The 22,943-nt window shown below is 39.0% G+C and overlaps 1 protein-coding gene across 6 annotated transcripts in view; it reads left to right on the forward strand.

The window, feature by feature from the left end:
- AFF2 (AF4/FMR2 family member 2) overlaps nucleotides 1–22,943 on the forward strand; it is a 366,303-nt gene that overhangs the window by 96,837 nt on the left and 246,523 nt on the right. For all 6 annotated transcript variants that reach the window (XM_035326403.1, XM_035326404.1, XM_035326405.1 and 3 more), the window contains exon 2: nucleotides 18,391–18,511. In XM_035326403.1, coding sequence (XP_035182294.1) covers nucleotides 18,391–18,511 — 121 coding nt within the window. The remainder of the gene's footprint in view (nucleotides 1–18,390; nucleotides 18,512–22,943) is intronic.

A 22,943-nucleotide genomic window follows, 5' to 3' on the forward strand; every position in this document is an offset into this window, starting at 1 on the left:
ACATCATAGCGAAGGAAAACAAACCAGCCTGTTTCATCCAGCAGATGCAGGGGAATTCATGCCTTTGTCAAGCACTGCTTCTCTCAGAAGACCTGGCTCTTCAGTCATTAGCTGACAATCAGATTAAACATATAGTTTTTCTCCTCCCTGTCCCTCTGTCATATATTTATTTCTGAGCACGTCCCAATGTCGACCTGTTGTGTCAGCTCTCACTACCTCTGGCCATAAACGGTGTCTGGGGTAAGGTTCCTCTCCGTCCTTTGTTTAATACCAAAATAAACATTACAGTGAGCATTAATGGTTCCCAGCAGAAGCACCTTGTTGACTGCATGATTTACCCTATTTTAAGGAAGATTTAAATTAAAATATATTAGTGTGTGTTACTTTAAATATATGTAATGGACCCAGTTTTGCTAATCTGCTTCTTACCAGCTCTTCATTGCAAAGCATCTGTATGCACAGCTGAGCTGACCTATTATTGTGGCCTTTCTGGCCCACTTCAGGACACACGGCAGTCATAGTTTATTATTTGATACAACTGTAAGACAGTGAGCTAAGAGGGAATGTCCATCTCCCTATTTGTCTCATTTCCTACATAACAAAATAACTACCTATATGCAGGTGGGACTATCTCCTTATGCCACACAATTAAATGTCTTATTGTCCTGAGGTTTTGTTTAGTATAAATAACAAACGTGAATGATCAAAGTTCTTAGTAAGGTCTTCGTATTGATTGTATTGCCAGTGGTTTGTTTGTGCTGAGCATTTGGGACGTGATAGAAATACCTTGTATATATGTTCTGCTTTAATACTACTCGGATTTAGGTGTAGTGCATTGTTGGGATGAAGCTTGAATTATTGAAGAATCACAACAACTAACCCTTGATAAAATCGGAATGCTTTAAAAACTTTAAGTGAATCCTTTGTCCTTCAGGTTATATGACCTGAAAATAAAAGTATGCAATGGGATTTAATAAAACATAGGCTACCCTTTGTGAGAGCTCTCTCAAGGCTTTTCAAGGAGTAAATGGTTACCATTACCAGAGGTAATGTACTTCATTTGCTTTCCTAAGAAGCTACTTTGATATTAAGGGAAACTCCTGTGCTAGGATTGGCATTTAAACTCCTATAGGGTGTTGCATCTTGTGCCCTTACAGACCACCAGCTTATTTGGTTCTGAGGTCAACTGTATTACTGAGCATCACACTGGTTGTAATATTTTCAGTGTTATTTTTTATTTTTTTATTTCAGTTTGTGCAGCCCCAGTAACGATTTTGAGATGTGTTGTGACTATAGAGTAGGTGATGGTGCCTCTGTTCAGTTTCCCATAAAAAAAAAAAAAAAAATCCTACATGTATTAATAACTTTTTTTCTCTAACCAGTTCTGCATTTTAAGTGCAAATTTTTTTATTACAAATATGAAACCGTACACGGTTTCTTTATTGTAGCACAGCTGTAGTTGGCTCCCTAGAGTACTTCTCTGAACAGAGTTTCCCAAGGGAACAGCAGTACATGAGTGCTTTGAGGGTGAAGAGATTTTTTTTTCTTAATATGTTTCTTAATAACAATTTAGTGGAAATATCTATGTAAAGAAGGTGCCATTATTTTTATATATATATACATATAAACACATACATATATGTATCGGTGTATGTTTAAAAATATTTGTGTGCTGCATTGCCTATTTGGTTGCCTATTTTGATAACTGCTGCCTATCTGTTTGCAAAGTAAAACCATTGTTTGTATGCACCGAGGCCACACTGAGTGTTCCCTGAGGTCAGCAGAGAGCTTCTAGTTCTTTTTGAAGGGTTTTGGTTGTGGTGCATGAAGGGAGAAGGGTGCTCCGCAAGACTGTCAAGCTGTGCTTAGGACAGAAAGAATAAAAACTGTGCTGGCTTGAGGTACTTCCCTTTAGGTGCCTGAGAGAGCCAATGACCCAGTGGAACTAGAAACAAATATATTCTCGCTGTTTTTGCAGCTTCAATTTCCATGTTGTATGATAAAATTATAGCCCATTACACTCATTGCTTCATTTGTGAGCCACTTTTCCTCTCCTTGCTTTAAAATGCTGCGACAGTTTCAAACAAAAGGTACCTATTTGCCTCCTGGGTTTCTCAAGCACTTAGATGTACGATTTTTACATGATATGTTTCTTTTAAATTTCCCCCACTGGTAGCTCAGGTGGTGAAAAGTGTAAGCTGGGGGCATTTAAGAAACTGGTGCAGTGCAGACACATCTACACATACATACCTGCTCTGAAATCTTGCTCAGTTTAACAACAACAACAAAAAAAGAAAACAGCAAAGACGTCCTCTTTGATGTTCGACACCAGAGCCTCGTGTTGACTATTGAAGTTATGAGTGCTTAGTGTAAACATCACCCCTTTTCCCCTTGCTTTTGGCACTAAGAAATGCCATTGTCTTAATGTATGGATTTCTTCTCTTTTGAGGCAGGAATATGGCAGCTTTCTGTTAGAGACGTACAGTGGTTTCATTTACTTGTAAGTGTAAGAGGCTGGAGGTTCAGCAGATACCGTTCCTCTTCGGGTTTAATTGGACTTGGTGTACGCACAGAACTAGCAGGTAATTGTGTTAAGTAACCATGTTGGACACTGGTTTCTAAAGTAAAAACAAAAACAATTTGACAGCAGTCTATCAGGGACAAGAGGTAGATAAGATTTTTTCCCTCTAGTTGATGAGTGAGGCATTATATCCTGACCTGCCTGTTTTAGGTGCTTATCAGTTACTTAGCTGACAATAGGCATGCTGTAGTATTTCACATTATACACTACTGCACCAATAATAATAGTCTTTCTGTTTCTCACAAATTATGATTATTACCCAACTTCTGATGACTGTTCTGTTTGCCTGGTCTTTTCCCTGGAAAGCTCTTTTTGCTGTCATAGGTCTCTGTATGCTTCCCCACAATCCTGCTGCTCTCCAATGGAGTTCTGTCAGTGTGCGCTGGATTAGCAGGATAATTTGCTTTCCTGGCATGTTTTGCTCGTCCATAGGGACAGGCTGCTCAAAAGAAAAGAGACCTAACCTGGTGCATCAAGATGCAGAAACTAGTAACTATCATTAGTTCTGAGTTCGAACCTCCAGGCGCTGAACTGCACGGTCTTCAGGAATAGTAAGATTGATGTGTCTGTTGCTAGTTTAACATGCCAGCCTAGCCTGCTTCCAAACTGAGTTGTAGCGTTATTATCCGCCAGTGACAGATATGTGCAGCGATGGTGATCTTTGACCTGCATAAAATAAGTCAAAGGAACAAAGCAAAACTTCAAAGAACTTGAGTGTGCCCAACACTTGCAAGCTTATGAGAACAATATTCTGTTAGCATCAGTACTGCAGAGATTTAATCATTTCATCTGTATCTTAGCATGTTCTTGTAATTAGAAATCAGACTGTCTTTAATTTTAGGGCTAAAATTTTCCTCTCCCTTTTGTTTCTTAGAAATCAATACTATATTTTATTTTTTTTTAAATTGTTTTGCATATTGCATACTCTGCTTTATCACAGAACTGTATATTGCGTATGTAATTAGTAAAGAGTACATACTGCCCTTTTTTTTGTTTGGTTGGGCTTTTTTTTTTTTTTTTTTTGGAAAGAAGTCATTTGAGCCAGCTGCAGTAAAATTTTCCTGATTCAGACTAATGATCAGGAGAGTGATCACAAATTCCAGAATTTTCTGATGTAGGGAGCCAGGAAACAGCAATAAAACCCAGAACAAATGCATCCTATAATGTACTTTGTTCATTTATTTCATACCATAAGGATAGTTTTGTTTTAATTATTTATGATAATAAACTTCTGAGTGAAGGCATTCTGCTTTATTTTGTAACGATAATGAAACTTGAGTGATGCAGGGCCTCTCCCCAGCATCCTGATATTAAACGTGTCTTGCACACAAAATGAGAAGTTGGTCATATGCTCTTTTAGTTTTTTTGTTTTTGTTTCTTCTATTTAAGTAGGGGCTGAAAGCTTGTTTTCTGCTTCCCTCCCGTCGCTCCCTTCCCCTCCAGATAAAACAGGGCCCTAATGCTGTTTCATGTATCAGAAATTCACACTGTTATAAAGAAGCTCGTAATTAAGGCACAGGATCCTGCACTTCTTAATGTATGAGAGCTCACAGAAAGCATCCTGAAGACCTTTCCAAACATCCTCTGTAAGCGTATATAGGGAGCATCAAAAATTTTGCCCACTGGTTGCCTTTATTGTCATACCAAGTGGGGAAAAAAAAGAAGGAGGAGTCAGAAATACAATTAAAAAGGCCTTTGCAAGTCACCTGTGAAGTCTTTATGTGCAGATTACAGCATATGCAACTCAGCTTCTACAGGAGTTCATTTCTAGTGGCATGATTTTTTTTTTCCCTTCTCACTAGTGATCTATTTAAGCAAAAGCTATTGAAGCAAAAGGCATTTCCTAGGGAATTAATGATCGGATGGGAGGAGTTGATAACCCATAGTAGAAGTGAGGGCCATTTATCCCAGCCCATCATTAGCCTTCAGAAAATGCCCTGTACAGAGGTCACTGATTTACTGATATATATATATATATATATATTTAAGTAAAAAGGATAAAGAACAGTAACATTTGCTGCCTGCATTTTTAATGGTGCCCAGATACTGTGCTTATATTTAATTTGTTCGAACTTGGTGGATTGATAAGATGTCATTCTGGACAATGCTTAACAACTTGATAAATATTAATGTATGGAGCATTTGTCAGGAATTAAAGCCTCTCTACTAGCCAGTTGGAGTAGTTTAATATTAGTTAGTATTCATTTGATAATTATTAGCCTCCTGAGTGCTAAAATTGAAGTCTTTTCTGGTGGTGGCTGTAGTGGTAAGAGGTAAGGAGACTAAATCGGGACAGTGGGAAGTGGCTCCGCTCCCACTGCTGCCACTAATTCATGCTGTGGCCGTAAGTCATTTATCTCCCCGTGCCTCAGTTTCTCAATTGGTAATGCACATTGATAATGGCAATTACCCACTTACCTAGGATTTGCGCATTGTTCTGAAATAATTAATAGCTGTCAGGAGATCCTTTGTTCCCTGTCACTGTTATCGAATTTGTAAATATTAGCAACAGGGAAAGTGATTTATCCAGTGAACCACAGGTTTTCATTACTCAGTGAGGTGGGCAGTCCCATCCTCTTTCCTTTCCTGAGGATTTCTGTATGTATTATGAGATGTGGTCTCATAAAACAGTAAATCTTCTAAATCCAGTCTGGCTACAGAACCTAATTAGACTAATATTCTGATGTGATTGTGCTGCAATCCAGTGAATTTTTAAATCCAGTGAATTTTTAAGAGCAGGCAAACTCCTATTATTCAAGAAAACTTGGGATCTGCGCAGAACCAAGGAACGTAGTTGGTACGGATCCCTCAGGTGGGCTCACCCCTGGTGAGCTGAGCTGGCGGAGGCGCGATAGCTCGGCGAGCACGGGCAGAGGGCAGGCAGCAAAACACCAGCAGTCAGGAGAGAAGAATCCAAGGAGCCATGTAAGCATCTGCTTTTATATTTTTGGAATGTACTCCTCCTTATGTTAATTTGGTACAGTACGTGTTAAAAAAAAAAAAAAAAAAAAAACGGTAGCTCTGCCTTTTGACTGCTGCTTAATGTGTTTCGTACCTGGCCCACAACTGTAAGGAGATCCACATGGCCACGACCAGATGACCTTCTTGGAACTGAAATCACGAATTAAAAGGTTTAAGTCATCACAATCAGTGAAGGTAGATGTGGCTTTACATGTGGAATCACAGGCCTCGTCGTGAATGGTGCGCGGGCTGCTGTGGAGGCCGTTAGCACGTTGCACTTCATGTCAACTTTATTTTGGTTTGCTCCTGCTGTCAGCTCTGGTAGGGAGTGCTGTGAGGGGCACGTCTGGCCTTGGGAGGCCACAGAAGGCCAGGCCAGGTCAGTCCGGGCCCTTGGTTTTCTCTCTTAGGCTTGTATGAGCTATATAGGTGGGTGTTACGTGGCCATAAAATCAGCTCTGCAGGATTGTTTGCTTGAACAGATGTTACATTGGTTTTAGAGCTGTAATTATTCTTTATTTATGTCTAGTTGCTTGAAACTGACATTTAAAGAATGACAGGTTCTGTGGGTAATACTGAAATGTGGTGGTTTTTCTCTTTTTTTTTTTTTTTTTGAATTACATACAGTATGTTAAGTTAATGTGAGGAGAATAATCCATGTTCTAAAACTCAGAGAATTCTTCCTAGACCGACAGTAATATACACATTTTTTAGGCTTTCAGTGTAGCAATGCAAGACTTTCAAGTGGAAAATTGTTAATTTACTATAATGAATTGAAACGTGAAAAAACAAATATTTAGTTAATTGCCTCATAAATCTGTCTGTTACTATCAGTGGAATTAAATTGATAAACAGTTCTTTAAAATTAGTTTCCACATGGCAATGTGCAGATTTTATTTTATTCAAACCCCATTAGGTATTTGTATGAAAGAAAACATGAATTTGTATTTCTGTCACATTAAAGAGCGTGTGTGACAAAACACACATTTCCTACCATGGATACTGAGGCTTTAATACATTTGGCATAATGAGCAGTGCTAGATGCTAGTTATTTTCGAAGGCAATACCAGCTGAAAAGTGAAAGTACGTCCCACTTTTACGATTGTATCGTTTCACCTTACTGTCAATACACCTTAACTCGTTACCCATTTGCTTTTGAGGTCAGGAGAGCATGTGATGCCTGAAAGTCACATAAGGTTTGGGGCTGAGAGGACCCTTGGAAATGGACACTCTTCCAAGGGCCCTGTTGAGCTTATTTCTGGTGCCTGTACAGGTGAGGGCTCCCAATGAGAGGAGGAGGAGGTCTGTGTTTCACGTTTCTGGGCCCCAATTGCCTCTGCAGGCCCAGCTTTTCCAGATTCAAGCCTGCTGCAGTAGCACTTGTGGGCACTTGGTATAAAAGGAGCTGGCAAGCTGAGTGCTGTTGTACTTTAATCACCTAATGTCATTATGCCCTGTGCAGTATCAGTTTTTCAAAGTAAGTGGGGCACTACATGAAATTAAATCATTTGATACGCTCCCTCCTTGCAGCAAATGTAATAAGAACATCCTTGCCTACCTCTCCCAGTGACATTCAGCAGGAGAAAACCTGTCTCACTGTGTATGACCCAATGTTCTGGAAACGCACATACAGATAATTCCTTCTTGCTGTATGGTGTTGTTAGTTATACTTAAAATTCAGCTCGATGGTTGTCATCTTGGAATTTAGTGGTGGATGAATGGTTGCAAGTTACAGCTGGTCTTACTGTGAAGTTTGATGTCTGGGAGTCAGGACGCCTCAGTTTAATTCCCACAGCTGTCTCTTGCTTCTTGAATGACCTTAGTCAACTTACTTGAACTTTGATTCCCTCGGTTGTTTTGCTTGAAATCAGTAGTTACTCCTTCCCACAGGCATTGTCGGGCATGACTTGTACTGATTTGTAAAGAGCTTTGGGGTCCCCCAAAGAAGCCAGCTAGAGGGACACAATATTATGGTAACGATGGCCTTTAAGACTTCAGAGGAAGGAGGCTGCAAACACATTTTCATTTAGCTTTAATAATACTTTAATAATCAAAAGAAGAAATGTAATGTTTAATATTTAAACAAAATCGCATTCACTTTCTTCTCATGTTAAGTGAGTATTAAAGCAGGATGGAAGCTAGTTTACATATTTTTACACTATACTTTTTTATTATTAAATACTGAAATGTGCTGGAGCTGGCCAGCCTCCAATGGATATGACTCACTAACATTGCATTTTAATATTTGCAAGTTTCACAGTATGTTTTTATTAGACAAATGGTTGATGGTAAGGAATTCAAAGAGGATGCACTTTTATTAAATAACATGTTGTCTTCGTGTAATGAAAATAAATAACATTATTTATTTGCTGATTGACAGCAGCAGGGACAAAAGTACTTATAAAGGGTTTGTAGTGTAAATAACTGTTATTCAGGATGCAGTAATCCATGTGTCTGGTCTTGAAAATGCATGGTATAGTTAGTGTCGTGGGATTCGTGTCTGAGATTCTCTGCAGACTGAAGAGAACCAGAGCTTCCTGTCCACCTGCTTGTAATAAATGTAGATGCCCCAAAATACAAATGTGAATTCCCTTCTCACACATCCGATAAAATACAAACGTTGGTAAAAAGTAGGTTTTCAGACCTGTATAAATGGTGAACTTAGTTTGAAATAAAGTGATAATTTTCAGATGAGCTGTGAAACTCCTTGTGGCAGGATTGAAAGCATCAAGGATGTTAATACAAAGATATCGCATCCTTTGTACTTAACATGTAGCTATGGGTGCCAAAAAATTCTCAAGGCAGAGGTGATATTTTGGGGGAATGCTCTGCTCTGTTCCTAGGTGCTTTGCTTGGCGTTGCTGTTGGCCATTGTAAGAGGTACGATGGGTTAGAGCTTTGGTCTTCCTTTCTTCTGGGAATTTGGCCTTAAATGGCCATGTTTTCTTTGTTGTGGCATTCCTGTCATTCATGAAATCACTTATACATGTGAAATTTCAAATACATTCAAAACATAATTGGGGAAACAGTTTCTGTTTGGCTCTGGAAATTACAGTACTTGGATAATCATTTAATCATTTAATCACACCCACCTTAAAAATTCAAATTTCAGACATGAGGTTGTAGGTTTGGTCAGTCTGAATAAGATTGTGTTACGATTTTGCTCTACCTGAAGAAGAGATTTTTTTACATTTTTTTTAAGTGATCATTTTTAGCTTTCAAATCCAGGAGCGAATTTCAAACTTGTGTTTTTAAACTTTTGGCAGTGGATAAAGAATTTCTGTTAGCATGTGGAATATAGCTAGTTTGTACCAAAAAGTTGCTGTTGCTTAGAACTGGCAGTGTTAAAAGACCTGGCTTCTTTGTCATTATTAAAAGGCGAGGTCCTGTCCAGCCGTCATTGAAATCACTGGGAAAATTGCCAGTAGCATCAGCTGAAGTTGAACTGTGCCCTTAGAGAGGATGTAAACCTCAGCATTGCTGGCGAACTCTGTGCTGCTTTGGTTAGATTATTTTGTCATGCTTTATACTTGGTTTATTAATGAGAAATAAACATTGTGTGCTAAGACATGAGCGGTGTTTGTTACAGATTATCTTCCTCACTGGAAGCCAAAGATGGCGATAATCCATTGATCTGCTGACTCTGTATCTATTCAGGAAAAAATATCTACAAAATATACTTTCTGAAGCTGTGTGTAACAGGCATCTTACTGCTGTGAGGCTTTTTAGGGTCTAGCAGAAGAAGGCTGCAAATTTGGAGTTTGAATGTTGGAGGTTCTTTCCAAGCTGATGACCAGTAGGTCTCGGGAAGCCACAAGATCATTGTGTCTCCTGCGTTTTGCTAGCGCCCGAGATGGGCAATATGTTGATGATGGCACTGAAATGCATGTTTACTTGAATTTGAAATGCGAGCACCTTGAATTTATTTGACCATCTCTTCCTTTCCAGTAGATATTACTGCAACAAATGGAGGCAATTATATGGGGCTTCAACTGAGAGAAGAATAATTTATTAGAAAATAATTTCTCTAGCCAGAGTCCTAAATAACAATAAATTAAATTATGTTAGGCTTACTGCACTACTTGTCTGTGTATCGGGGTCTCTGAATCAGTCTGTAGGTATGCACTATAAACAAAGGCCTGCGTGCCCTTCTCCTTCAATCTAAAATTGATGAATGAAATAGTCATCCTCCTGAATTTTTAATTTTCCTGTGGCGGTATTCTTCAGCACACGTTAAGTTTTAAGAACATGTGGTTAAAGAGCTGCACAGCATGTGAAAATGCTCAAGGGAGCAGAGGTGCCTGTTAGTAAATGAGTGCATTTATTAGAGCTGTAGGAGTAGCACGGAAGCACTTCTGTGATAAAATACTCAAGCATTTGAGTCTGCTGATTCATCTGTCTCCAAAAGGATGTGTTAATCAATGATTGTTTTGTAACATTTTTAAAAGGTTAGATTTATTTCTGCTAGCTGTCTACTGCATATCATTGCCAATATTTCAGGAAAATACTTGGAAAATATAAGGACGCAATTTTCAAGGATACATCCTACAGGTGCCTAGAAAAGTTTTAAGTAGCAATATTAAAGAAAAAAAATTAGTTATAAAATGGAGGTAAAAACAAATGTAGAGTTCCAAATGGTTTTCAGTGCAGATGTAAGGATGCAGTCTGTATACATTAAGTGTTAATAAATTATAGACTTTCTATTTCCATATATTAAAATGTATTTTATTCTTTGAAAATGGTGCATGTATAACCAGAAGAAACTTAGTAGCATATTTTATATTAATAATTTGAGGTATCCAACCAAAGGAAAACCAGACAGTAATAGGCTTTGTTAAAAGATCTTTAATTGCATCAAATTATTGTTATTCCTTTGGTGTAATACATGTACTCTGTAATAGCACTGTGCCACATTTACTGTTGATGTGTATAAAGAATAATGCACAGCATGCAACTAAACAAATCTGTTTTTATCAGTAACAGATTAATATGTAGAACAATGTAGAAGCATGGTGGCAGCTAGGAAGCTGTTAGGAGATACGCTCTGAAATGTTTTTGAATTATAGTGTATACTTTGGCAAATGCCTAATGGCTTCATTGCCATCAGTGAATTTTGAAGAAACTTCAAATCCCAGAAGAGATCAACAGAACAGAACTGAAGAAAAAAAAAAGGGGGGGGCGGGGGGGGGGAGGGGGTGGTGGTGGTAGTAAAAATGACCTCCATATTCTATTCAACTCTTGAGTGCACTGAAGTGTACTTCAGAATTCAGGTGGAACCTCCTTCCCTATCCAACCCCCCTACTACAAGCTATCAGGGTCCCCTTACAGTCACAGGACATTACCCATCTAATAGAGCCTCCTGATACAGGTCCAGTGTCCCGAATAGAATTCATTTGGTGCCACAAATACTCATACGTTTCACCTTTCTGTGAGTTTGCTATAGTTTGCTATAGCAGTTTAGTGTAAACCATCACTAACATAGTGGATTCAAGGTGTTTTTGCTAAGCTGATATGAATACCTTAGTGTTCGTTCATTTATTAAAACAAATAAGAGCTGACAACAGAACAATAAAAACAACAACAGCAAACCACCATAATGTTATCTTCATTAGATATTTGAGTATCGGGTGTTTACTCTTAGAAAGATAGTATGTTGCAAAGCTATTTTATGTGATTGATGTTCTAGAATGACTGTCTTTTAACGTCCTTTTGGAGTTGTGTCTATATTATAACCATTTTTCTCTTCAGTTTCCTTTTTTCTCTTTTCCTTCAGTTCTGCTTTTGTTTCCCTTAGTACAAATCTGAACTGACAAGAGGACTGTAATAGAACTCCAAAACATACCTTGAACACACATTGTTAACCAAATTACAATCACTGATGTCGTTTACACATGTAGCCTTTCAAAGCATGAACATGTTCATTTAATTTGCTTTTTAAATATCCCTAACAGTGTCCCCGAGCATTTTAATAAAACAGAAACAGTTAATTATTGTTGAATAAGAATATCCAAACAGTGGTCTGCAGCTTGCATGTAAATGTATCTGACAGCGCTTCTCTCTTGAAGAGAAAATTGTGTAAATTGCCACTTATTATCATTTTTAATAAATAAGTCTTATCTTGATTCTGTTTTTCTTTCTCTTTCCCACCCCTCTGCAATGCTGCTCAACAACCATACTTTCAGTGGGACCATTTCTATTACAGAGTGATTGAGCTCTGATTTACACATCAATTACCCAACTTCATGGAGATTTTCATGCTCCCCTAGCTGACATCAATGAAGCATAACTGCGTAAGCGCTTTATTTCATCCCAGTTTTTGATAACTCAGACTGATAACTAATCATATCGAAAGACAATGTGCTATGATACAGGAAACAATAAATGCTCCCCTTTGAAACCTCATCTATTCTTTGTACGCTTACTATTCAGGAACTTATCTCTGCCATCCATTCCCCCAGAATCGTTCCTTCCAAATTCATGTTAAGGAAAGGTTTGGGGATGCATAATGCCAAAAAGAGGAGAAATTGAGTGACAATAACATTTTCTAGATACTTAGGAGGAAAAATAGCTAAAAAGAATGAAGAATGTGACAAATATAAGCCAAACCCTTAGCCTCCTAGTTTAAATTTCCATAAATTGCCTAGGGGTCTCTTGGGTGTTATTTTGTTCGGAGGCTTTAATCTTCTGTATTCTTTATCTAACGGGCTATGGGAATGGCATTGTTTTTAATGCAAATTGTTAAAAGATTTAGCTCATGTGGATAGATAACCAGTGACCATCGCAAGTGTATCTATACAGAACTGTTGAACATCAAAGACAGAATATTCTATATTTTAAAATAAATCATTTGTCTTGGAGTACAGTGATAGATATGTTCAGCGCTAGATACTTTCAGTAACTGTTCATGCAATGAAGAAGAATACAACATTAAAGCAAATGTTAAATAAGAAAGATTGAGCGAAGTGTAAAGCCATTCTATGGTGGCCTGATGGGTCTCTAAGTAGTGAAATTGCCAAGACAAAGATGCAAGAGCAGTGCCACTAAACAGATGAAGAAGAATTTTGCCATTTGAAGTGCGGGTGCTGCTCATGACATTTATTGTTAAGTGAAACAAAGCCTTCACATGGGCTGGGAAGATATGGTGAGTTAACCATATTTTTGCTTAAGGATCAGGGTTTGAAATTCCCCTCATTTACTAAATATATTTTAAGAATTGTAATAAAATTTAAGACCTCGGGCAGATTTTTTTCATTTGGAATAATGAAAGATGACAAAGTATACTGGGAGAATCTGAATACACTGAGAAACCTGTTCTCCTTCCTTCATACGATCTTGTGGTACTCTGGTTTTACATGAAATCAATGGAGTAATGTTGAGATAAATCTGGACTAATGTAGAGGGGAATTGCTCCTCTAATGCATTTGCTAGAGGTAGACTTTCACCTTGCTGGGCTATCAGGTGAGACTGCCTTTTGCCTTACATTTTTACTCACATTGAGAAAGAATTGCCCTGGTGTGGAAAAGCAGCCAAGCGCGTATTTTAAGCATGGGAATATTCTCACTGACCTGAGCTGGATTTCTCACATAAATCAAATGTGTTCACAAGTGATTTTTCAGCTGGGATGTTTAATACCTTGTTCAGGCATATGAATATTTGAGGAAGTCCAGGTTCTGGCTTTACCTCACCAACCTCCAGAGCACTTGTGACAGAGAACAGTTCTGTCCAAGATTCAGGACTGTGAAGAAATAACCTTGGGAAGGGACTTTCAGTTCTTAAATTTATTCAATTTTATATTCACCGTGTCTTAGTTTAGAAGCTTTTGTTTATTTCTTGTTTCCACAGATGACAAACATTTCAGTTTGAGAGCTTCTTTCATCATTTAGGCTAACCTGATATTTTAAGGCAGAGGGGAGAGCACTATTACAGGAGAATATTTGATTTGATCAGTGTGCATTTTTGTGAATTCAGACATTACCGTTTTCAATATTTAAAGAAACTACTTCCCTAACTTGTGGATAAATGCTGTTTTTCTCTAGCGTTATGCATTTATCCTCCAGCATGTAGTCTGTCACTACTATAAAGCCTCTCTGCTCCAGCTTTTTATTGATTCTTTCCCTATTGCACTTTTGTTGTTCTGTCTGAGTCAACAGAGCAGTTCTGTTCTCATTCATGATTTTTCTGCAACATTAGATATTTGATCATTCTCTTCTGCCATTTTTTTTTTTTTCTTTTCCCCATGTCACAGTGACTATTCCTTCCAACTTTTCTGGTCTGACTTCTTTCTTCTCCTTTCTCCTCTCTGTCAGGCTTGTCTGCTTTCCCAGTCTTCCACGCTTTGGGAGACTACCTCTGTGGCTTTAGTTACTGCATCTTTGAAGGCAAACCCCGAATGCCAGGTCTCAGCCTTTAGCTGTTCATCTCACTTCTTCAGCATTCCTTTTAACTCTTCCCTCTAACCTCTAGCTCTTTTGCAATGTCCTAAATGTTTTTTTTTGTTTGTTTGTTTGTTTGTTTTTCTTTTATCTCCACATCTGCACCGCATCTCCTTACTTTCCCCGCAGGTGACTGCGCTGTCCTTTCCAGTGCCCAAATTTTTATTCTACTTCTAGATCTACTTTTTGACCGTGCCTGACTTCCATCTCTTACAATCAGACATTTTTAGCTTCCAATCCATAGCCTATGGCAAAAGACAAGCAGGCGTGCGCTTACTACAGCCTCCTTCCCCATCAGCCAGCCTCTCCCCCTCTCTGCCTGTCACCCTTGTCCCTGTCGCCGTCGTGGGCCGAAGGGTGCAGCTCCCTGGGCCTCGCAGGCCCTGCAGGTTCACTCGGGCCGAGCACCTGGCCTGTCACAGCACATCGGCTCACCGCCCTCCCCAAGGGTGTCCGTGGCTGAGAAAAATGACAAATTGACGCATGCTGGTCTGATTTTAAAGCATTAAGTACGCCTTTATTTGAAATGCATTTGCAGCTCGTGTTGATGTTAAAGCAGAGCGGTAGTGTTATTGTTCCCATCCTTGCTGCCATACCCAGCACACAGGTAATTTTTAGAGCAGTGGTCTCGTGTACTTTGTAGCATTCTTACTGCTCACCATTCCTGGTCTTCTCAGATTTATGTACAGACTTCCCCATTCTAATTCAATTATTAATCTAATAAGTGGTAACAAAACAATAAAGCTCATGTATTTAAACTGTGTTGTTACCTAATAGCTGTGTCTAGGGAACTGGCCCTCTCAGATACAATGAGTATCACAGCCTCCAGCTGTTTTCTTCTAAATCTCTTTTTTAAATGTTTACAAAACGGTGTGTTTGTGATTTCCTACTCTCCTGGCGTTAGAGGAGTCATGAAGTATTTCTCATACTAATGAGACAGCCTGAACTCTGGTGTTCCTCGTGGTGCCTGACTACAGTTTCACTGACACCTTCTCCACTAATCACATATCTGTATTTCACAGAACATTAGTTAGGCTTTGTATTAAACACAAGTCCCAGAGATTGCCTTGTGGCTGCATTAAGAGTTTCTGGAGAACATCCCACTAGGTTCTCAGTGCACTGCAACCTTAAGATCTAATCAGCATTTCTCTTGGGATCACAAGGAACCCAAAAAAGTTACCCTAATCTGTGTATGATTTTATCCTATTTGACTTTCCACGGCCACAATCAGTGCCATGTCAAACTTTCGCAGAGCAAAAATGCATTTGCAGAGAAATAAACCGAGCAATGGACCTGACAGGATGAGCAACCACTTGCTTTTGTATAGTCTTTGTACACCAGGCTGCGGGGTGACTGTGGGAGTTGAAAGTTTGAAACAAACCTTTGTTTTTTTTTCTCACAAGACAATTTATGAGAAAGATTTGGATTGATGTAGAGACACCAATTCACTTAGGGCTTTGCTTGTGTGGCAATACGGATGCTCAGTTTGGCAGTCTGCAAAAATCACTGGGATCCAGGGGCATGAGATGCCCCTTCGTGCTCGTCTCTTGGGTGCAGGGAGAATCTGTCTTTCAGAAAGATGTGCACTGAAAGAGAGGTACCTAAGTATGTTGTGTTAGAAAATACTGTTTTGTTTTTGTTTTTTAACCTTTCTTGTTAAAATTGTAAATACAGTCTTAGTTTAATATAATGCCTTTTAAAGCGATTGTACCATTTTGAGTTACCACTGTTTTCATTGTTTTTGAATTCGTGGTTTTGTAATTTGTCCCAGAACTTGTATGGATGGTCTTAGCGCCTTTGCTGCTTTTTCTCAGTTAAGATGTGGCATAAAGCCTCCACTTGGTTCCCTAAATACTCTGCTTGCTTGAGGCCAGAGCCAGCTTTTATCTAAAGTGCTGAAGCCTCACATGAAAGCTGAGATCTGTTCTGTGCTGCAGTCTGTGATCCGTGATTCTGTGATCTGTGTTCAGTGGCCAGGTTCAGTCCGATCTGAGTGGGTGCAGGATCTCACCCTGAAACACTGGGCCAGGGTTGCCATTGGAAGGCTGTAAAATGCAGCTCTAATTTTCATGAATAATTCTTTCTGAAGTGGCAGTGCCTGGGATGTGCCTGCTCCCATAAGCAAAGATTACTCGTGAAGGACATAATAACCTGCTTTCAGTAGATCCACCAACTTGAGTGACTGCTGCAGGTGAGATTGGGCTCCTAGCTTCGTGATCTGCTCTTGGTGCAAGAATTGCACCATCTATAGGTGAGGCTGCCAAAGAAGTCACTGGGAAGATCTCCCACAAGATTTTTGTTATTCCCATACCTGTGGACTCCAGGCTTGAGACGTGGCAGGAAAAGAAACTCGTGTCCTCCTCTTTACCTTTTAGTGAGCAGGTAGTGTAGTAAAGTGACCGGTGGTTACAACAATTTCCCTTCGCTCCCCCTCAGCAAACTAGTAAATTGTGCTATCATCTTCTGCTAAAACAGCACGAATGGTTACAGGAACATTCTGGAGCTTGGTGGTGGTGAGCAGATGTGAGGCAGCGATGTCACCACATCAGGGGGCGTTTACGTGCCATCTTCACAGACTTCTCGCCTGTGGAAGGAAAAGGTGGATGGAAATCATTCAGTCCAGCCTCTGGAGGTGGCTTTGCGTTCTGTTTCTGAGCCATACTTGAGCATTATGCAATGCAAACCTGAGTGATCTTGAGTTGCTTATACCGGTTATTAATTCATATTTTTGATTTAAGGATTTCACTGCAGCATTTGTCTGGGCTTTTTTGTTTCCCTCCCTGTACAAAAACAAGCGTGTGAGTGTAACGATACAGGGAGTCATCAGGAAACAGACATATGCTTTCCTGTGCTCTCTGCAGGGCTTGCAGGTTCAAACACAACCTGCCTGAATCATAAGAACTTTAATTGAGTAGATAAAGAGGTCCTCATAATTATAAACTGCAGTAGGTATAACAAGAGGCTAAATACATAGCTGTGGTTTTAATTAGCTGGTGCTTCAAATTAGTAATTGTGGTTTCACTCAGAAATCAGTGACTTTATACACTGTTAAAGCCTCATCACTGTGCAGTTCATTCCTCATTATATCTCTCGGTGTGAAGCTTTCAATACAACATCATGCTGAGCTAAAAAGGCAAAAGTTGTAGAAATTTGGTTATCTTCCAAGTGCAGTGGAGCTCTATAGAGGTTTAATTCATTCTCACCAGCGACAGAATGAAATGTTCTTTGTTACATATGTAATGTGTCCATGTGTATGTATGCGTCTGTACATACGGGGCGGGCATGGGCGTGTGCGTGTGCATGTCCAGAGTCTGTCAGGGAAGTATTGCTAACAGCAGATGACATCGGGGCATGTACTAAACCTGCTATTCAAATTGTCATCTGGAATTTGGTAGCTAATTAACTGACACAAAGTAGAGCCAAAAGCCTCATAACAAATCAAATATGGGTTGAAAGCACAGAAGTGTCCCTTAATGCTCGTCACGTGAGGGGTTGTCAGTGCAAGCTGAAGCATGCATCTCTTCCTTTCCTCTCTCCTTCCCTGTCCCCCCTCCCCTTCAGGGTTTTAATTATATCTTTTCCCTTAGAGGAGCAGGAGGTAGTCTGCAAAGAGACCAAAGTACTTCAGTGCTATTCAGGGGAGAAGTGAGTGTGATCTCGCAGCTTGTCAGCTAGGTCTGGCAGGTGCACAGAGTAAGCTGACGTACAGATAAGTGCCGCTCACCATTGCTGTGCTGAGCCAATAGATCCTTTCCTGTTTGTTTGTTTGTTTGGGCATAGGACTATCTGCCACTAGAATCAACTTCCCTAAAGTCTCTTCTGGGAGACAGCTAGATAAACCCTTTTTAAAGCACCCTTGACACCCACAGTAAAGCCTTACATAAATTTTAACAAGTACACGGGACAAAAATAGGTGGTCTAAATCATACAAGGCTGAACTGGAGTGTTGGGATGGATATAGACAAGTGTTACACAGTTAGTTGGATTTGAAGACATTGCAGAGCTTCCTGGAGTTCACATTTGCTTTCTTTGCACAGAGACGTTCTCCACAGATCCACATGCACATGCTTGTGTATGTGTGTATGGTCATATATTCTGCAGACTGTTCATACAAATGTGTCAAAATTTGTATTGTTCTTGTGCATAACATTCTGTTAATTTAAAAATAAAAACCATTCTGTCTGTTGTCATTTTGGAAGTGTACTGGATAGTTCCTATTACCCAATTTCATATATTATTCTGACTCCAAATTTACGTTCAGGAAAATTATGTAGTGACTTTTTCTTTCTTTCTTTCAGAATTATCCTCAGGAGCTACATAGTTTCTGAGGTTTTGCTGTTCTTACTGATAATCATGATCACGTAACTAAATCATGGGGAAAATAATATACCATCTTTTTGTCCTTCTCTTCCTCAGTCACTATGAGCAAGATCGGAGTGCACTTAAGCGGAAAGAATGGGAGAGAAGAAACCAAGAAGTCCAGCAAGATGAAGATCTCTTTGCTTCAGGTTTTAACCTCTTTGGTGAACCCTACAAGGTAATTTGCATTGTTATACTTTACATTTTTAGAATGCCTTTTTAGCTGAATGCATTTTGCAAATATAAATAAAACTACACATCACCTTTGGGAAATGTCACATTTGCATTGGTACTTACACTCTTGAATACACTGGTCTTCCAAATCAACATATTGCAGAAGAGCAAACTGAATGCTCCACCCAGCATTTCATTGGTAGAATCAGGAATTTTGCTTACAGTCCTGTTAAAGTTTTCTTCCTCTAAACACACAGTAAAGTCCCACAGTAGAAGTACGTGCAGCTGATATCTCTACAAGCGGGGGTCGTACCTTCAAAACTAACACTTAGTCCTTTTATTTTTAAGAAAAAATATACCTGAGTTTTAAAACTGAAGTCTTCTATATAAATAATGAGTCCATAAGCTTTCTTTTGCAATCATAACTATCCAAAGAAGTCTTCTGGGAGAGTGTCTGAATCCTTGGGGACCATAACAAGAATGTGAAAGGGACTTATGACAAGTCTTATTCTCTCTAAGGAGCTTTGCTGCCTGAGGTTTTCATCACCGAGGGATGTCCCCCTTTATGATTTCTGCTGCTTTGATTTTCAGTAAGACATTCCCTGAAGAATTCATCAGAATGTAAATTTCCATATCTCTTTCTCCTCCCAATCAGTGACATCCATTGAAAGGCCACCACTTCATCTTTCCATTTCACATTGTTAGCAGCTGTAGGGAGGATGAGGGCTCTTTGAAAATCACCAGAAAAGGAGGAGGAAAGACTGGCATTATTATCAAATGGTGTCTAATAATTATAGGCTGGGAGACTTATTCAGCCAAATAAGGATTGTGCAGATTGGAGGGTTTGTTTTTGTTTTGTTGTTGTTTTTATAAAAATCTAATCAATGCACTATTTCTGCATTGGACCACACTTTAGCATCTTTCTTTAGAGGAAATATTAACTTACTGTGAAGTGATTTTGTTGAGACTTCCTGCAGGTCATACAAACATTTTTCTTCATATGAGTGGTCATTTGGATTTCAATCGGTAGAGTTATATGCAAATCAGCACTCAGTTGTGAGTGGGGAACTAGAAATGTACCTCCCAACAGCTATTGTACCATAAGAATGATAATATCTCATTTTACATTTTTTCAGTGTGCATGTATTTGCACCAGGCATATACAAAATATACAACATGTGTGATCAAAAACTGGAAAACCACAAAGCAAAAAATTATTCTGGTAAATTTCTGGAGGTAATTTAATTTATAAACAACAAAGACAGATATTTTATTGCTTTTCACCTGCTTAGAGAGGAAGTTTGGGGATCTGTGGACTTGAGCAAAGCATAATGTATTACTATGCTAAAAATACATTGCAATGATAAGTTGTGAAATACATAAATTAAAAGGAAATTGCATGCATAAGTAGTTACATGTCTTAAATTCACAGAACAAAAAGAACCAAGACTGAATATGAAAGCTAGGTCTTGCCTCCGCCTTTTACGCTGAAAAAGGAACAAAGTGATAAGACTGGTGTTTCCTTTGTAAGTTCTGCATTGCTAAGAACCTGCCACACTACAGTTTCCTAGGAACAAATCAAGAGGTGGATCTGAACCTGAGTGGATAAGTAGTGATTTGTATTCTTAAACAATTGCAAAACTGAACTCAGGGTTTTATTCATGTATAATCTTGGATGAAATAAAGAGGTCATGAGATGAGGACGAACATACTATATGTTCAGTTTGAAGCCCTGTTCCATTCTGAGATGAATGGATGTTTCTCTGTGGATGAGGTTCAAGGCCTGGTGCACACAACGAGCTGCATCCATCTCGCTTATTCTCGTTGCTCTCAGTGGGAGCAGGACAGAACAAAGCACTGCCCAGCAAGGTCAACTGGCACGGTCTGTAATGGGCACGAGGGGCACATCCACAGCTGGGCTACCTCTGCTACTAAGCATCAGATCAAGGGGTGGCCAGGATGGCTCTGAAAGATGTAGGGGTGGGAGATAAGATAGAGACTGTGGCAAGGGGAAGGTTGGGAATATCAGGTCTCAGGAAATAGAAAGTGTCTCTTTTATTTTATTCCCAGACATAGTGTCCAGACTTGCTTAACATTGCTTCCCCATTTGCTTCAACCCAGGCAAAGGATTGTCAGGGCAAGGAATACCACCACTGCTGTTTGGATGGTTTAAAGACTCAACGACTGGCAACTATTTTAAGACTTCTCTAAAGTCAGGGATATTAAAACCTGGCCAAAGAAAGCTGACCAGTCGGAGGAGGAGGACAAAAAAAAAAAAAAAAAAGAAAAAAAAAAGTGTCTTTTCTGTTTTTTCTCATGGATCTTACTAGCACTTGTATATCACAAGTTACATGATCTGAGCATTTGTCTTTCCAGTGTATCTGGCTCCATCTACCACTTCTTTACCCTAGCTCTTAGTGCATCTGTCTTTTTATCCCTCTTATTTGTCAACTAAAACGCGGGTGATCATTACAGTTTTGAGCAAGTCCATGTTTCTGCATTGGTTCTGTGTATTGTATGTGTAAACATACATCAAAAGAGATTTATTTATCCATGTCTATAAAATAGATTTGTGCATGTTTATTAGAAGACAGAAGCCTTCTTTTGAAGCTCCACTGTCTCATGTGGAGAAACACCACCTCCAACCATGGGATGACATCCAGCGTTATTTTGGTAAGGTTGGGCAGCGAGGGCTGTGTGCCTTCTAACACAAGTTACAGAGCATGTTGCTTGCAGGTCTTGCATTCAAATGCCGGTCCAACCCACTAATGCTTGATTTGGCAGAGATGATCAGAGAAGAACCTGCAGTGTTATGGCAACAGACATTTGAAAGAGCAGTGTGAGAGTTTTAGTGAGAGGAGCTGCAATTTTACTCATGAGTTGTTGATATTTTTTAATGTTTTGAATTAAAAAGGAGTTTCAGAGACAAGGAGTATTTTAGAGAAAACAGTAGGAGATGGGATTTGTTTTGTTCAAGACTGTAACGTGAGAGACAGAATCCAATGGGCAGCATTTCCATTGGGTGTTCTTTGGCAAATGTTCAGTCATTTATCTTTTGTTAGGTATTCAAGGTTAGGTTAAAAATAAATAAATAAAAATCTCAGCTTCTGATCCAGGGAGGTTAGTTTAACTGAGGCATGAGAAAGTGAAAGAATTACGAAACCTCAAGTTTCATACAAATTTTCACAAAACCCTTGTAAATTGGGCCTATAAGTTTGAGTGCATTACTTCTTTTCTTTGTAAAGCTATAATGCAATAGCTAGCTAGCAAATTAGTCTTCCAATAGGATTCTATTACAGGTCTTTTTTGAAAGCAATAGAAGCAAATGTAGGAGGGTGTACATTTCCTAAATTAACAAGAGCCTAGAATGAGGGGGAAGGCTGCTAGCCACGAGTCACAAACCAGACATATAATTTATGCCTTGGAATAGTCAGAAAATGCATTTCCTTGATAGCGGCAAAATTGTGATTCAACATGCTGTTCAGAAAATAAGCTGTACAGAGGTCTCCTTTGAGAAATCAGCCAATTATCCAGAACATGAAGGTAGAAATTGTCCCCAGTCTGGAAGTAACAAAGAACAACCAGAAATTATGACCAGATTTTGTGTTTATCTTGCTGGTATCCGAGCTTGTCAAGAATACTCTACTTCTTGTGAAAGCCCTGAATTTGCTGATGGGAAAAAAACAACAATAACAAAAAACGTATTAATGTTATGCCTTATTCCTTAAATGCAGGTAGTAAACTGAACTACGCAACGGTGAGCTCAGTCAGGTTATGTGATGCATGAGTCTGGTCTTAGTTGTGTTCTCTAGTTTTATTTCGCTATAAGCTAATTTGCTGCTCACATTCACTGTGTTTTTACTTCACAGTCTGGTTTAAAAAACATTGAAGAAAGTAATAATATTTCCATTGACTTCAACAACTATTGGATAGAGCTTTAGAACACTTAAAATATGCTAAGGATATTTAAATTAATTGCCTCCATGTTTTTCAATAAATATCTATTTTTATTAATGCTCCTGGAAAATGAGTACAAATACTAATACTTTTATACGGTCTTTTATCCCCAGGATGTGAATAGCTTGCATAAAATAGAGTTAATATTAATCAAAATTATTTTTATAATCATGACATGTAAAAAAAAACAGAAATATTTGAAAAGCTCTACATTCAAATTAAAATATTGATTCCCTCTGTAAGGACCTAGACCAGAGCCATTTAATGTGCCATGACGTTGAAGTGTTACAGTGATTATATGGTTTTTAGTACTCTTTTTTGGCTCCTTTTACTTTCTGGACAGTAAGGTAAATGTACCCTGAAAGTGTAGCTGAACCAGAGGTGAAGGTTAGTGGTCAGGCTTTTCTCGATACTTGATTGTTTCCTATGTGCCATCCCATAAGGAGTTAAAGTGTTTGGTGGGGAAGGAGGAAACAGAA

Source organism: Oxyura jamaicensis, chromosome 4 (assembly GCF_011077185.1).
Source record: "Oxyura jamaicensis isolate SHBP4307 breed ruddy duck chromosome 4, BPBGC_Ojam_1.0, whole genome shotgun sequence".
Taxonomy (NCBI): domain Eukaryota; kingdom Metazoa; phylum Chordata; class Aves; order Anseriformes; family Anatidae; genus Oxyura; species Oxyura jamaicensis.